This window comes from Euwallacea similis, chromosome 7 (genome assembly GCF_039881205.1).
Source record: "Euwallacea similis isolate ESF13 chromosome 7, ESF131.1, whole genome shotgun sequence".
In the NCBI taxonomy this organism is placed as follows: Eukaryota; Metazoa; Arthropoda; class Insecta; order Coleoptera; family Curculionidae; genus Euwallacea; species Euwallacea similis.
In genome coordinates, this window is record NC_089615.1 from 3,970,420 (window position 1) to 3,988,568 (window position 18,149).

Below are 18,149 nucleotides of genomic sequence, written 5' to 3' on the forward strand. Positions count from 1 at the left end.
GAAAATGATTGCACATTCTATATTTTTAAGGCATAATTAAGGGCATGTCACGACAATCTTCCATTAGGATTTTATTGGAAAATATTCTAGACTTGTAAAGCAGATTAAATCAATCAATTGAGAAATTTAATGTAATGAGTTATCTTGACGCACACATCTAAATGTAAGCTCATTAACGTTAAAACAGAAACATGCATTGCGAGGTAAGAGTGTTAATAATTCCTTTTAAGACGATACGCCATTCACTTTACGCAATTTAAAATTCTCAATATGCATTTTAAAATTCTGGAATTTACGAGACATTTTGCAGATATTAGGATAGTATTGAGCACGCCTTGAAGAGGGTTAAACAACATTAAGAATTCCCCAAATAACTCTCTACTTCTGAAAAAAGACAGTTTTACTGAAAAAGCAACATATTTCACGTTCCTCACACTCGTGAAAATTTTTAAAATCTGGTATTTTCAAGAAACTCCCGCGTTAAGAGAAAAATTTTTAAAAGAGATTAAATAGTCGAGAAACTTCACGCATCAAGCAAATCTCTATATTCATTAAAGAAACTTGTTACAATGATTCCTTCACGCCACTAACTTTACATAATATAAAACTTTACGTTCATCTTAAAATTCTGGAATTTACAAGTTCGAGTTTTAAGATATCAAGGCCGTATGAGCATAGCTTGGGAAAGAGCCAAAACTTTACTAATTTTCCCAGACAATACTAAACTTGGAACAAAATTATTTAGTTTAACTGATAAAGCAACGCCACTGATTTTGAGACAAAGTTGATTTCCTTGCAAATTTCTTCGAAGCCTGAGATTATTAAGAATTCATGTTCGAAACAAGTAAGATTTAAAAAAGACTTAAAAACTTGAGGAAAATCACCAAGTAATATCGTATTTTAACAAGTTTTTGTTTCAATAAAACTTACCTAAACAATTTTATTCGACATGAGTGAAACTATCACGTTTCTATTGCATACTTCCGAAGTTCTAAATAATTAGAGAAGAACTTGTAGAAACTAATAACAATGGCAAGTATGTAATGCATCATTATGATTGATTTTTGTGAACACATAAATTTGATACAATTCCTTAGGAGACGCCATTATTCGGCAAGTCAATTTAAAAGCTACAAATTCCTAAAAGCATTCCCCTTTATCAACGCACAGCGATGGTTACTGCCCACAGTACACTAAAATCGATTTATCCATTGAAATTTCATCTGAATGCTCCTGTAAGTGAATAGAAAGTGCTTCCTGGAGGAATAAATCATTTGACGAAAACGTATCACAGATAAGATTGGAGATTGAACATAAAGCTCTATGCTCCTTTAAACCATCTAGATGGTAGGAGAAGATATGGTAATTTTACCTTTGCATAATATAAAGTCATAGGATTAAATTTGGAAACCAGACCTACCTAATTCAAATTGCTTTCACTTCAAAAAGAAATTCAGAGCGATTGCTCAAATAAAAAGAGAAAGAAACATATTAAATTAAATAGATTTTTATAATATATTTTCCATTAATGGCCGCTTGACTTATCTGCTATAGAGAAGTTTGTTTCGTTGAAAAATATTTAAAAATAGAACTACCTAGGTTTTTGCCCCGCTCTTAGGTTTTTGCCTCGATCTTCAATCGAGTCACAATTTTTTTTAATAGCCTCAGGTTTTCTCTTTTACTTCTTAAATATTTGACAAGCTCCATCACCCAAAAACTGGTACCTAAAGCTAACATTGTTCCATGACCCATGAAAGTAATATTTTCCAGACGCGCTACTCTAACCGTTCTCAAAATAAACGGCTTGCGGACATTGCTCTGACACACCATTTGCTCCTGTCTCAATGTGCCCTCACGCGCCGAAGTGCTTCACTCCTTTAAAATTTCCATCTAAGTGGCCGCCTTCGCCAAAATGAGCGGGGGCGGAGGGGAGTTAAAAATCCCCGAGGTGCGCATCGGACCTCCCGAAGGAGGAAGCCACCTTCTGGTACCTCCACCGGCTGCTCAGCCGCGCAGAAGGCACAGTTGGATTTGTAGGTAAGTAGTTTGTTTAGGGTTATTAAGAACTTAACCATTTTGTTGGATTAAGGGCAAAAGTACTACAATCTTGAAGACAGAACAGTGAACTGTTAGCGAAATCAAGAGTTTCCCTTATTGGGTGCAAAGGGAAAATACTCTATCTGTAGCATATTTTTGCAAAGTTTTTTTAATTAATTACTTCATTTTTTTCTTATTTTATTATTAATTCCTCATCATTTTATTAAGTTGACACACCTAGTTTAACATTTGGTGACTGTGCCCGCTATTCTGACCGCTGGGCTTGTGAAAATTTTTTTAAATAGGTGTTCATCAACATAAAGGTTAAAAATCAAATGTCTGTTTAATATACTTATTTTCAGGAAAATTTTGACTATGAAAGCTATTGAAAAACGCAAAAATTCACTTTTTCGTCTTAAATTGTTTTCATGGACTTACCGAAAATATAAGCTTCTTTTTTCTAAAAGATGACCATGGTTAAACTTTGGAAAAATATGCAAGACATTGAAATAACTCTCTATGGGATGTTTCAGAATTGTCTCGTTGATTTTGCCAGCAATTCATTTAAACTGTTTGAAGTAATAATTTTTCTTACTAATTTTCTTTGCGAGGTAAGAATACTTCGGAATATTTAACCGTAAATGTCTGTAAATTAACTTAAAATTTAATCCAATAAATACTCGAGTATTTCGAATGTCCTTCAAGATCTCTTAATTCGAAATTCAATTAGAGTTGATTCTCATTCAACAAGCAAAAAAAGGTATTTCCTTTCTATTTCCGAAAAATACATAATGACTTAATTATTATTTTTGTTGACATTGCTAATTAAATTTCTTGTGGTTAACTCAGAAATGTTCCCTAACTTCCATTTGTGCTTACTGACACGTTTCTGGGATTCGAAGAGAACTGCAGTAAAATATTGCGATGTTCTATACAGACTTTCAAGAATTTTTGCATAGAGCAAAAGGCAGTTTAACCAGACAGGATAAGAAGAAAGTATTCCTAGGTAATCAAGAGTTCAGACTATTTTATATTCGGCTGCCTCAAAATTTTTATGTTTAGGTTTTCTTTACCTCTCAAGACTTACTTCTGAAAGCTTTCGCAATATTGGAATATCTAATGTAACATTTGGTAATATTCGAATAAAGAGGAGTTTTTGATGTGATCTCAGTAAGTTTAAGCCTAACGAGCAGCGAATTGAATCTCACTACTTTTTGCATTTAACATGAAGTTTAATCTGTTTGAAGTCATTGTAAATTTCCGGTGAGCTTAATGAGAAGCAAATTTTAAAAAAATCCTCCCTTCACAATTTTACTCCACCATACAAAAGGATACCTCACACCTCAGTCTTTCGTCCAAAATGAAATCCATTGGAGGATTTACCAAGAGATAGTAGATTTTTTACCACAATTTTCGATCAGCTTATAAATGCAGACAGTAAAGAATAACAAATGCACATTTAGAGTGCACATAAACATAAAATGGCTGCTTTACATTCTATCTAAAGTGGCGGACTTCTAGTTCTCACTTAAATTCGCTGCATCTTTGGAATTTTAAAGCGATTCAGAAGGTATCTTCGGCATGTACAGAACTGTTTTGTAGGTGCATTATGTATTTGAGTATTCAATTCACAGGCCTGTAAGGTGGTGTCATATTTTCAAAATTATCAGTTTTCTGTCACAGAAATGTGCTCCGTGAACATAACATAGCACAGCATCCACTGGGAAATAATTTTAAATCCAAATTTCTGTGTGATTAATGCAACAAATTTACGAATAAACGGATGTGTGATATAAATAAATCACGGAAAGCGGTGGATAAAATTTGATTTACAATTGCCAACATAGCGAATGTTCTACGTGTTTTGGCATAAAGTACGACGATCAACAATTTGGTTGAAAAATTGTTTCGAAATGTTAAAACTGAAAACTGATTGGAAGTGGTTTTAGCATTTCCTTCATTTTTAAAAGTGTTTGCAAAGAATAAGTATTAGGTGCTCCTCGAAAGCAAACCCCGACATGACTTAGTTTAACAAAGTTCGGAGATCAGAAGTTAGACAAAGTGTACAAACTTACGTGTGGGTAAGCCGCAGACTTAATTAGATAAATTTTTACTAATGCCTTTTGGTTTCTCTTGGTCTGTTTCTTTTGAGGAACTTTCTGTTGGAAACTCTTCAATACACCGCCGCAAAGTCTCGTGAATGAATGCAATTTTCTTGCCAAACTTCCAGTTCATTCAAGTCTGGCATCAAGTATTTTCAAACTTACATACATATATGTACAAATATAGTACATCTTTCGGCTTTGCAAAAGATGTCGTTTATGTATACAACATAATGGTGGATCCTCTGTATAAGACCAATCTTTTGTAGGAATGCGTTCATAATTCACTCTACACAAAGTAATTTTTAACACAACTTCCCCTAAATAACGGGTGGGCCATCTTTTAGTCGAATTTATAATCAGATAGGATAAAAAACTAACGATTTATTTTTCGATTATCTTTGTTTTATTTTAGAAAGTGTACATTCCGATTAACTATGGAGTATGGTTTCATTTAGATGGCCGCGGCTGGCACAGCAGTAGGCCATTCTCAAGGAGCAATTATCGAGTACTTGCCCCACTGCTTCCAGCGGTATTACGGCGATAGCTTCGCGAACGTTCTGCTTCAAGTGATCAATTTTCTGTGGATAGTTAGCATACATCTTGTCTTTCAATACGCCCCACAAAAAAAAATCCAGTGGCGTCAAATCGCAGCTGCGAGGCGGCCAGTTCACATCGCCGAACCGTCTAGCAATGCGGTTGTTGAATTTGGTGCACAGAAGATTGATCGTGGCATGTGTGGTATGAGATGTCACCCCATCTTGTTGAAATCAAAGCCACCCCAGGTCAAGTTCCTCTAATTCGAGCTATAAAAAATTAGTGATCATACCTCTGTAACGATGTCCGGTAACAGAAACGTTGACTCCATCGTCGTTTTCGAAAAAAAAATGGTCCAATAACGTCACCACTCCAAAATCTGCACTAAACGGTAACTCGAAAAGGATGAATTGGTTTCTCAACAATGGCGTGTAGGTTTCTGATCCCCGCATACGGCAGTTTTGTTGGTCCGCATAGAGGCCAAGATGGAAATGCGCCTCGTCCGAAAAGATGATTTTTCGGTCGAAATTCAGGTTATTATTCAATTCTTTTAAAGTCAACTGAGCAAACTGAAAACGGGCACCAAGGTCGGCCACTTTAATTTCATGGACGAGTTGCATTTTGTACGCAAATATACCGAGGTCTTTCCGAAGAATCCGCCTCCGAGTAGTTCGCCGAATATTGAGTTGCTGATTTCTGCGTCGAGTTGATGTTCTTGGATTCTCGCATATACTTTGAGCCACAAAATCGGCTATTTTGGCAAAGCGCCTCGAATGAGCATGCCGAATACGCGCATTATCTACCAGAATTCCAGTTTCACGCAGTTTTCTCAGAAATTTTCGAATATCTTCGATCGATGGTGCTTCTTTTCCTTCAAAAAACCTGCGCAATTTTCGCGCTATTTCAGACAAATACACCCATTTTCAAAATAAATTTTTAGTATTTCAAAACGTTGCTTCACAATAAAGCTGAAATATTTTCTGTCAGCGGAGGCTTTTACCCAAACTTTTATCATTAAGTTTTGGCGCGAGAACATTCAAAATTCCAAATTTCCAAAATTTCTCGAGCAATTTGTAGATTACGAATCATTGCCATGTAAGATGCTCATGTCGCCCCTCGGCTGCTCTATCGCATCGATTCTAGCATGATCGCACATCGTCGTTTCGTAGGAGATTTGTTCTCATCATAACAATTCATACATTTACCCTCTTGATTATAATATTTAATAATTTTTTATCATTTCCCACTTATCTACATTTACTTTGCGCGCCACATAGTTGCATGAAGAAAAGCATTTCCAAATACACTGAATAGAGTCAATTACAATGGGATATCCCAAACTGTGCTCTAATGCTATTTTATTCATTAACCTCTGAACAAAAACAACTATCCTGTACACTTCACCGAGCCGGAACGTTAAATCCAGCAAGAGTGCCATGGGACACTAAAATCCCATTAAATACCCTTTGGATTCTCATAGAAGTCTTCATTAGCCGAACTAAATTGCTGTCCGGCTATAATTCGCATTAAATCTCCTGACACAATAGAAAACTCGAACGAGGCATGAAATTTATTTCATTCGGGTCTGCCCTTCATTAGAGCACCGACTGCATTTACTTTGTTCTCGTTTGGTTTACGTGGACATCGCTCGTCCCGCAGGTCCATTAATGGTCAGTTTGTAGGATTTCAGGTCCAGTCTAACAGCGTGTTTGCGATCCGAGAGAATCAGAGAGGTGAAATAAGGACGACATGTACAATTACATCCTCAGGAGGGCAATAAGATTTCTACATCCCCTGTATACCTTATGCAACAGGAGATGTAATGGCATAAGGAGCAGCCGCTGCAGGATTCATTTAGCCTTTGCTGCTATCGATCGTCGTCACTGTTGCTTTTATCCAGCGTATCTGGCCCATTTCCTTCCAAATTCTGCTGCTTAGTATGATTGCAAGAATTTGGGGAGAACATTGATCTGAGATGTTCTTAATCTAATCAAAGTTTGAATGGGTTTTTGTTGAAACACCTTTGTTGCTTTTTGTTGCATTTGTCAACTGAGCTACGTAATTAACCTACTGTCTTATGTAACTAGTTACGAAACGAACCGCATTTAGTCAAGACATTTTTAAGGTGCGCTTTGTCTATCTGCGCCTTCGTAAGAACATGGTAGATTAATAGTGTTTCGTGCAGCTGTTCCCAGCTAACTCCTGCGAAAAATGAGTTAGTTAATCAGTTGATAAAGAGATGGGAAAATCTTTGGAAAATCAAGAAAAGTTTGCTTAAGTGTGGCGTATTTATGCATTGCAATTTGACGTTAACAAGTAAACAACAATGGTTTATTATAGCGAAATTATTTAGATGTAGAAGACGTCGTCTTTCGGCTGTGAGTCATTGGCGCTGGGTATTTTCTAATTTAGAGCCGTGAAATATTTTAAATTTTTCACCAAGAATTTGGGAAATGCGATTCAGGATAGAATATTCTTCTTGCATATTGGGTAAATTGTGGGGCCTTCTACCTTAGGATGTTTTTGAGAAATCTTTGAACATTACGTAGTTGAACATACTATATCGACATTTTATGAAATTCCATTTCTCTATTAAAATATGCCTTTTTTTACTTATAGATACATTATCAGGCGCTATCAGAATTGCAACAAGAAATAATTTCTAATAAAAATGATTATCACCAGCGACGTGCAGAAAGGAGCTTATGGAATTTAAAAACAAAACTTCGTCTCAATTAAAACTTTTTTAACAGTTTTATTTGAAAATTACAATTTAAAAGGTGCAACAACTGTAATTAATAGAAATTGAACAAATGCAAAATCGTGTAAAATAGCAATCAGTAATTTAAAAATTACAATAACCAGATTAATTTTTGTTTTCATTTATTTAGAAGAGAGAAGAACGTGCGCCTCATTAATGTACAAAAGAGAATTAATTCCATCCAATAGTCTACCCGGCATTGAAAAAAAAATTACAATCTTTCGCATTTCCAAAAATTCGTGGTCAAAAATTTGAAACATTTCACGGTTTTAAATTCACTCCCCATACGACGAGAACTCCTTCTCTTTATACAGGATGAGGTATGTGTTGAAAAAACAGAAAAATACGGGAAGCCATTAACGCATACGCCAAGAATGGTATTTTCCATCATTGGCTAATCCAACATTGTTAAAGAATTATTGAATTTGTAACCAGCTAGATTTAGACAAGTTTTTAAGGACGGGTTAGTTTACTTCAATTTGACTTGAAAAATGAAAAGAAAAATTAACATACCCCCCCTAAAAATTTTTCAAGACATACACTGATATACCAAGTTAAGGGGAATACCCTTTTTCTTATTTAAGGCACCAGCTGAATGGAGATTGGAAAAGAAACGTGAACTTTCTTGCCTTTAAAAATTCTGAGAGAATTTACGCTTTTCTTGTCCAAAAGTCACAATATTTCCCGAGATATATCTCACCTCATTAACCAAAATACTTCGTTAAAACAAGCGCAAACTGCCATTCTAACTTTTAATAGCCAGACCTGGAACAACTTTAAACAAATTCATTCATCCCCTCTCCCCTTCTGCGGCCTTTCATTTTAACTTTACAAAGATATCGTGGAAAACTTGGCTAATGTTGGAGATATATAAATTTCCATTTTTGTTCTTGTCTTAGAATTGAAGTTTTCGGTTTTATGCTATAGAATCATTCCACTCCCCCAATTGTAAAAAGAAACGGTTTTTCTGTCGGTCTATTGAAATATCAATGTATGAAATTGGCGAACTCAAAAATATAATTATAATAGCCGCAGTTAAAGGCCGATTAAAATCGGTGAGCCGAGACGGTATCTCTTTCCTAAAAATGGAAAATTTGCATGGAAAGCGGTCTCGATAAATATTCAGGCTCAGATTAGTTCCATTTTGAATGAGAGAGGGATTTCATAGCAACAGTTTATTAAATCCTTTTCACAACAATTGCATCAAAATATAGGAAAATCAATATCAACACTAACTTGTAAAAATTCACTCACCCGTATATAAGTAAGTTTGCTCGAAACCGGTTTAGCTTTTGAGTTATGCTCATGTGTTTCTAAATCAGATTCGATTTGGGAAAGTTAGAACATTCTCAGGGAACTTATATTAAGTTGTGTTATCCAGTTCTCAAAAGATCTTGATAACCATTAAGCTATTTCATAATAAGCACTTTGCTAACATTGGAGAACTTGCTATATATTTAAATCATGTTTGACATTAATTATTTAAATAAATGGATTATACTTGCTACGTTTAAACGTTGCAGCGCTCTTTAACCTATATGATGTTATGATGACTTTTACGTAATGAACACTAAAATCTCTCGAAAGTTTCGCAGTATTTCTAAATATTTCGACACTGATTGGCATTTTTATCACTGCATTACATTAGGAGCGTAAATCAGTAATACTGGGCTCATAAATGTAAAAATTAACTAATCAAAGTAAAACTCATTTAAAAAAATATGCAAAACCATAATATAAAACTTACCACAAAATACTATCATTATCTTAGTATAAAAAGCAAAAACTACTTTTCGGTGCTTGGTACTACTGATTGCCGCTCTTAATGTTGTATACTGGTGAAGACACCAATCAGCGTCGAAAGGTTTAAATATGTATATTGTACAAGTTTTGAGTTTCTCATTACACAAAGGACCACAACCCAAGAATTAATCCACATGAATAAGTAGGTAAGTTTTAAAACACAGCAGTAGTAATGGTATGAGATATTTAAAAATACCGTTAACCATTACCCTAATTCTCAGGGAAACATTTCCACTTTTTTGTCAGTTGTTTCATTGGGTAATTTCTTAAACGAGATTAGCCTTTTCCATTATGCAATTCGCATGGCGAGATATAAAATGCATTTTCCTGAAGTAGAGAAAATCCAGTAACGCTTAATCCCCTTCTTTCTATAGGAAAACTTCCACTTTATTAGTTTTGTCGTAACTCCGAGGCTCTTCTAATATTTTTAAAATGTAGTGTACTATAGTTCACTTTGTCTAAACTTTTAATATTACGATCCCAGTTTTCAAATACATCTTTACGACTTTTAATGGAAATACCCCCATAAATGGGAAAATGGAGTTATATCAAATTTTGTTCCTACTTCCCTTTTCTTTTAAAACAAAACAAAAAACTAAAGATCGCAAGACGAATAAGAAGAGAGTTTTCCGGATTACTCAATAAATATGCTCAACTTCAAAAAGGGTAACAGCGGCTTCCCTGTTTTAGTTTGGAGAAATAAATAGGGGTTGAAATAGGCCACGTCGAAGTGATATTTTTATATTTGCATAGAGATGCTTTTACGAATTCCTTTATATCAGAACAAAGACTAAGAAAGGCCTATATAGATAAATTCCAGTTTTACCCCAAAAACTTAATGCGTTTTGAAATTGGCTTTTAAACGAGGCCTTATTGGATCACGCACCTGCTTTTTTTACCGTAAACCATGTTTCAGTTTTACGTAAAAGATAGAAAGTTTCCCACATAATCCGTGATTCGCCCCAAATTGGGGTTCAGCGATGAAAACCAATTGAAAGCTTACTACACAAAAACTTCTGAGGGGAAAGGAAACATGCCATCTGTTACGGACCCAATATTAAAAGGCCAATAAATCTCCAGAACATAACTTAAAAGTTGCGGTTTTACTCTTTTATAATAGCGCTTAAAAATCGACGTATTTTCTCAGATTTTTCTGAGCTGTAGCAAACAGTAGAACTGATAGCAAAATAAATAATATGACTTAAATATTTTCATTTTTCTAACATTTTTTAATTTTGGAATATTTTTCAACTCTGTGTATGAAGGTGCAAATTTCATTGTTTACTCATAATTCCTGAAAGGATTATTCAGCCCACAATATATTAATGTGCACAAGGCCTATTTCAATATTTTTCGAAATTCTTCAAATGCAGTTTGTGTCCTCAAATACGGCCCTACTAGGATATTGTTTCTTTACTTATGAAGTTACATGTTTTTCCGTTTATTTGCTATTTTTGAGCAATCATTCTGCAAAAAATTCATAGGTGAAGATTTAGTTTTTAGTCAAAATTTTTCGAAATTTATAATTTTTTAACTTTTTTCAAGTGTAATTTGTAGTATCTTCAAATGCAGTTCCTCTGCGCCACTATATCTTTACTTATGGATCCACACATTCCACTATTCTTTTATAATACAATGCTTGAAGTATTATTTTGGCTTACAAAGATTATTTTTATTGTTATAATTTTTGAAATTTATTATTTTTTGTAACATTTTCCATGTGTGACCTGTAAGATCCTTAAATCGAGTCTCCACTATGCGAAGATTTATTTACATAACTTGAAGATGGTGAAAACGTCGCATTCTTATCTCGTTTAAATCATCTAGAAATATTTCTACTCCGTTTGTTCAGACTTCAGATATATGGCTTTTTAATAAGCTCTCACAATACAAAGAACGTTAGATATTGGCCATCATAGGATAGGGCAGTTTTATTGATGGAAGTTGGGCGTTTTGACATCATGATATATTATAAAGAAGGAACATTATTTTTCGAAAGCCTGCCCGACATAATACTAATTTCGCTGTAGGCATCAGAGAGACATACTCTTATTAAAAATTGACGAAGGGATAAGTTTCGCTTAGGTCCAAAGAGGATATCCATCAGAGTTGTTTGTTATTCTCAAACATTTGGGAATTTCTAAGGCGGTATTCTAATAAAAATGCCCTTGCAACTCTATCAGAATATTCTGGATATGTCTTCAGTTCAAAGTAAAAAACGTCGCCTTTAGCCCGAAAGTTCGCATCTAATTTTCCACGAAGCCAATTCAAGTTTTAGAACATTTTTCCGGAACAAGAAACTCTCATTAGATTACCATTGTTTTTGTATGAAGGCGGAGGGGGTAAAAAATTTTAATTCCGCTGGGTTAAATGGACCCTTTGTTCCTCATGAATGTCTAATAAAGTTCCGGCTTCGGAACATTAACTGATATATTGTTAAAAGTTATCCCAATTTGCCCTCGGTCGGTACAGATTCTAATTTGAAATGAATGGTATTCACAGCTGCTTCATGCTTATATGCGAGAGAAAATCTAGTTTTGTATAATGCAATGGTAAAGCAGAAATAAAGGCTTTTGGCGATACAATTCAGTTTAATTAATTTGTTCTGGAAAGTATTATACAGGGTGGATGAATTTGAGTTCGGAGCTCTTGCTTTAAAACAAGTCATAAAATTCATTTAAAAACCTGCATGGATACCCTTTGGTGGCATTTCTGGACACATGTTCATGGGAACCTTATTCCCATTTTAATTTAACGAATCGAATACGTTACTCCGGGATAACTAGAGATTGACTCCTATCCAGAGTTATCCACAAGACTAAAGTGCTGGCCTTAAATAAATTAGATTTGGGACGAAAAATCCAGAGAACGGAAATGCTGTAGAACCAACTAAAACGACTATATAGCGATAAAACCGTCACTCCAACACGTATTTTAATCTTGGCTTTGCTTGTTTTCGAACAAAGAGCTTAACTTAGAGGAAACATTTTCCTTGTGAGTGTCGTTTAGTCTTAGAATTTTAAAGATTTCTTCTCCTCACAAGACGGTCGATATGCACACGTCCCTGCAGGAAGTCTTATTTAATGGAACTGGGTTGCTATTATAGTATTTCATTTTATACATCTTTCTCCATTTAGTCTGAGACGCTTTAGTTATGGAAAGAGACACGATACTTTATTTTTAGAAAGAAATTGTTCCAACTAGATGAGGAACAAATCCGAAATAAAGCCATAAAATGGTTGTTCTGGAGTAGGGGATAAAGATTTGCCACGTCCAGGCTTAGTCAGGAAATAGTTGTTTGTTCAAGCAGGCGAACACGTAGCACATTTCTTTGGTCTGGAGTAAATAGTATTTTATGGATATTGTCCAGTATCCGCGGAAGAATGTTATCAGGCTTCAGAACGCTAGAAAATACTTTATTTCAAGGTACAAAACAGCTAAAGTCATCTCACTGTTAAAACTAACAAACCATCCTCCAGATGTGGGAACAGAAACTTGAATCAACATTCTCCACTTAAGCTGAACACACAAGAAGGAGCGAACTACATAAGTAAAGAAGCAGTGGCATAGTACAATTGCACTTGAGGGCAATAGAAATTACACTTGGACAATGCTATTAAAATTGGAAATTTCAAAAAATTGTAGGTATCAAAGTGAACTTTCCACACCTATGAATTTCACTCTAAATAATCTCAAAACAAAAATAAAACTCTAATAAAAATAAAATGCGCAACTTCTTAAAGAAATAAATCCGCTTCTCGTCGTTCGGTCAACTACAATGAGGGTGCGGCAAAATACAGCACATGTTAGGTAAATAACTATTAGGATTTGTTTTGCGCTCAGTTTCTTATAAAATTGAAGAAAAAAATGTATAATATATCGTTACCATTCACGTTTTGTTAATATAACTTCTTATGGCAGTTCACTTCATCTGCGCCATTTTCAAGTGAAGACGCAAAGAATGAGACTGTCTTAATTACCATGAAAACCCATTATTGCAGAGGCTCAGATATTCGATGCCATTAAATGGCACCTCAGGACAACAAAAACTTTGGAATAACCTCTCTTGAACAAGATAAATGCTTTAACCTTATTCAAATCGAGCCTAATGGGGATGAAAGGGGTAAAATCGGCTTAACCGCTTGTTAGCTACGGGTTATATAATGCAAATTACGAAATGATTTTCCGGTTTCTGGACCTATCCAAACCCTCAACGCATACAGCATTGAAAATGTTTAAGTCAGCAGTGTAATTTATGACGACAATGACTTAAGGAAATCTGTTTCAGAAATACGAGGGCAATCCCAAAAGTAAGGTTTGCAAAGCGTTAGAGCCGCAGGCACCCATTTCGCCTGGCTGTTAACCATCGTACCGTATTCGTTGTTTCTCTCACTTTTAAGCCAGTCATCGCTTACTTTACCTTTTTAATTAGTATTGGCTGGGAAATCGTTTGTAATGGAGTTCCCGCTTCTCGCTACCACCAGAAGCGAAGTTCGAACAGTTATCCGGTTTTTAAACGTAAAAGGCGTTAAACTAATCGAAACTCATTGCTAATTACCGGAAGTGTATAGAGAATTGTGCATGGATGTCAAAAATGTCTCCAAGTGATGCCAGTCTGCCAGCAAAGTCATGGCAACTGTGTTTTGACATCGAAAGGGGATATTATTGGTCCACTTTACAGATCATGGAAACACAATAAACGCAGACAGATATTGTGAAACTCTTTAAAAAATTAAACGGGCACTTCAGAACAGAAGAAGAATGTTGGTCAAGGGAGAGTGCCTTCCCCATGACAACGCTCGCCCCCACGTTGCTCGTACGATCGCCGCTTTCCTGCAAGAGTTTGGGTGGGAAATTATTACACATCCACAATATAGTCCGGACTTGGCAACCAGTGACTACCACTTTTTTCCTAAGTTAAAAGATCATTTAGGCGGAATGCACTTCAGCAATGATGCGAAAGTGAAAGAAGCGGTCCAAAGTTTCTTCAACAGCAACGCGGCGAACTGATATGACATGGACATACAAAAACTAACACAGCGCCTATAAAAATTCATTGACCGAAATGGTGGTTATGTGGAAAAATACAAACATTTTCAAGCTTTAAAATCATTTATTAATTATTAAAAATAATCTTTTTTTCTATTTCAAAAAAAGAAAAACTAAGAGACCTTAATTTTGGGATCACTCGTATATGGAAAACGTGGAAATTTTCATAACTAGTGTGGAAAGCGATGCTCTTCGCACGCGACTGCCGTTGCACGAAATTTTTTATTTTTTTACCTGGTTTATTACCTGAATGTCTACGAAATTAACTATATTTATTGATTTTTGGTCAAAATGGGTACGTCGTATAAGTAAAGTTGTGAAATCTCCTAAATTTATTTTTGGCCAGTCACGTATTGGGCCACTTTATTGGTAAAAATACATGACGACCTCTCCCTAATTCTTAGTTGAGGGCACTTGATGAACGGATGACCAAAAAGTCTAGCAAGAAAATCTTCGTCTAATGGCTTTAAGCGAAAAGCTTCGTTTTTTAGCCAAATTAGATGAAATTTGGGGCGTCGCGGATAATTAACACTGAGATATCGGGGTTTCATTATGGTTCCTTAATGAAGTCTATAAGGAGCTCGAAATCTTAGTTTTATCGTTTCAGGGCGGGGAAGCAATAATTAAGATTCGATTCAAAGTAGAATTATAGAAGGTATTGCATTATTTTGTAGAGTTTTGATGGGTTCTGCACTAGGAAATATATTAAGCGATACTTTGCCGTACGCTCTTCCGTTTTGAAGCAAATGTATGAAGAGTCTAAATTAATTATCTAGCACAAATAATGACCGCAACCAGTGCCAAGTTTCTTAAGTATAATTGAGAGAGGAGGAAATGGCTCTATTTTGGATAACGACCGAGTCAATTTGAGTTTATACGGGTTATAATTCGGATTAGTTCTAGTTGAAACTTCAATTAATATTTGATTACACGTAAAGAAGGGGTGAGTAATATCTCCATTTCAACGGTCTTTTTATGCTTTTCATTACTCTAAGCCGTTATTAAACTATTCCAAAACTATGGATAAGGCGTCCTGACAGGAAGCCGCCAATCAATAATGTATTGAGCCAGCTTAAAATCAATCTGAAGAAAGTATCAGCACCTATCTCTGATGTTCGTTTATTTTCCCATTGGTAAGAAAATCAAGATGAGTAAATTACTACAAAAAATCCTGAGAAATGCAATTCGCAATTTGTCAAGGAACCCCAAATAAACGTCCCACCTGTTGAAATGAGAACCTAAATAAGACGACACCCCTATCGAACTGTCAGTTGTTACGTGATCCCATTTTTTTGCCCTGTAATCCAATTTACCTAAATTGGCTCTGACTTCCTTTGGCTCGGAATTGATGCATCCATTTATATCCAGACAATATTCTAAAATCCTACATTTATTTTTTTTTTGTTTAATATTGTCAGAGGAAGCATTTTAATGAGAGAAACTTGTCCAACAGCATTTTTGACAATTAAAAATCGCGAAGGAAATGGAAATGATAACGTGTTCTATATAATATCGCCATGAGACGCACAAGCGAGTTATTTTGGACCCTATACAAGTTGGTGACAGTCTCGGTATATGAAAATGCTATTTTCATCGCCAGTGGCTTAATATAAACTCGATGGGAGTGCGATCCAGAACTATATTATAAGAGCGAAATCAGTTACGATGTGCCTCTACCAGGGTAACTTAGTTTCGAAGTTAAATTCCTTTGTTAGGTCCCTAGGTGGACGTCGAGCGGATATTATAACTCCATATGGGACAAATTTGTACCCTTAGAAACTTTGCCTTTATAAAATAGCAAAGCTATTTAAGCCATTCAATTATTAAACACATGCATACTTTCAGATGTGCCTCAGTATATTTTTTAATATAGATACACACTAAAGAAATGAAATTTTCGAACGTACTAGTGATTTCAACAGAGGGCCCATCAGCGTATCAGCTGTTGAGTCACAATGTCTTGCTAGTGTTGATAGGTCGCCGGTTTTTTCGAAATTTAATGGATTTTCTGGAAGAAAAATCTACGAAATGACACTTGCGCCCAGCGGGGATCCGTGCTGTAAACAAGAACGTGTGCCAAAGTTGGATTAGTGTTCTATTTGGTGTTGTGTGCAGTTTTGACATAGATTTCGTGTGTCTTTCCACATTCGCCAACGTATACTATATTTTCGTTATATGTTCGTCTTTTGGCTTTTTTAAAGTGCTTTTCTACTTATTGTTCTCATGTGAGGTGAATATAACCGAAAGATGCAGAGAAGGAAGAATGACGATTTCTCCGCCTTCGAGAAACGTGTATTAAGGAGGCGAAGAGGGTGGACCGTTGTTGTTGGATCAGAATTCCCGAGGGGGTGAGCTTTTTCCTTGCAATGTTGATGGTTGTGAGCATACTGCCTTTCGTCCTTGCGCTCAGAAATTCGAGAACAACTTACATCTTTCCTCCAGCTGCACAAACATATTCTTTCCCTATTTTAAACTAACCCGATCTATCTTTTTTTCGTCAATTTTCCGCTTCAAAACTCGAAATAAATATCTTTAATTTTTGCATCAATTTTTACATGCATTTTCCTATGAAAAGTAACGTTAAAACCTTCGTTTATTGTTTTAAAATTTTGAGCAATTTAAAACTAAAATATTCAGACATTTGGAACCAACTCCATTTATCTTTCAGTTATCCTTAATTTTTAAGGTACTAAAAACTAATCCCATGTCACTATCCCTTTTTAATCATTCCACTCAGAAGTTGAGAATAAAACATCTATTTTTTACTTCTTGAGCCAAAATTCCTGTTGATAAACAAAAAAAATATCAGTACTTTAGATCATATGGCGGTCTGCTAAAGTATCAAAACGCATTATATACACGAATTATTACCCTCCTCCCCTCTACTAACCCAAAATCTGTTATTATCTGGCGGGCTATACTGTAAGTAAAATGAAAAACTTGAATTAGTAGTTACATGCATCAAAGATAATAATTTGGGAAAATTTTCCATGCTACACTGAGACTACCAAGAATTTCGATTTGCAGTATCGGTCTCCAACTAAAACCAAAACCTAAATAATCCCTAACTCGGTCTTGAGGTGAAAATTGTAGTTTGGGGGCCGACTTCACATGAGCTTGCGATTAGTCTCGTGATTTCGCGAAACTTTCACTTCAAGAAATTTCGGAAAAAATGTTAAACAAAGAAATTTAACATCTCCGTTAAATTTATTTTTTAAATTAAAGTTGTACTCCCCAATGGAGGAAACCTTCGCTCTATGTAATAAGTCTGAAAAAACATTGGTATTCCTTAGAGGAATGGTAAAGAATAGTCTAACGAAGTCAAAATCAACTGGAAAATGAAGAATTTCTGCAAATATGTTGCCAAAAATTCAGCACGTGCACCTAATCAAATTTCACGACCGCATTCGCTCTTATTAATCAAGATATTTTCAGTGCTTTTTATTGCGTACCTACACATTACACATTAATTTTGTTTACCGACCATTACTGAAAATTGAACACATGAATCTTTGAATGCTAATCAACGCATATTAAGCCTCAGAAATCCTGCATCAAATAAACTGGGTATTTCCATGAGCTGAAGCCAAGAACTTGGATTTATAGTAGATCCAAATCCAAGTCATGGATTAAGTTTTGTTTACTCTCAAACGTGGGTCTTGATTATATGAATTTCCACCGGTTTTTTTAACACTAATTACAAGGATTACTTTAGTTGTTTATCCAAAGTGTAATATTATGTAGGTAATTAAACAAAAGCGTAACTTATAATTATTACTGCCTGGCATTACTGGGTTTTACGAGACATAATCCTACGTAGTATGTTTGGAACTAGACAATTTCCATGTTGAAAGTTTTGC

The 18,149-nt window shown here is 35.2% G+C and overlaps 1 protein-coding gene across 5 annotated transcripts in view; it reads left to right on the forward strand.

The window, feature by feature from the left end:
• The window catches only part of dnc (phosphodiesterase dunce), a 338,757-nt gene that overhangs the window by 109,227 nt on the left and 211,381 nt on the right, over nt 1-18,149 (forward strand). Inside the window, exon 1 of one of the 5 annotated variants that reach the window (XM_066391536.1) lies at nt 1,783-2,037. The exons of 3 other annotated variants lie outside the window; for them this stretch is intronic. In XM_066391536.1, coding sequence (XP_066247633.1) covers nt 1,913-2,037 — 125 coding nt within the window. In that variant the 5' untranslated portion in view covers nt 1,783-1,912. Of the gene's footprint in view, nt 1-1,782; nt 2,038-16,243; nt 16,638-18,149 lie in introns of those variants that run through there. One more of the 5 variants, XM_066391540.1, reaches the window with a different exon arrangement.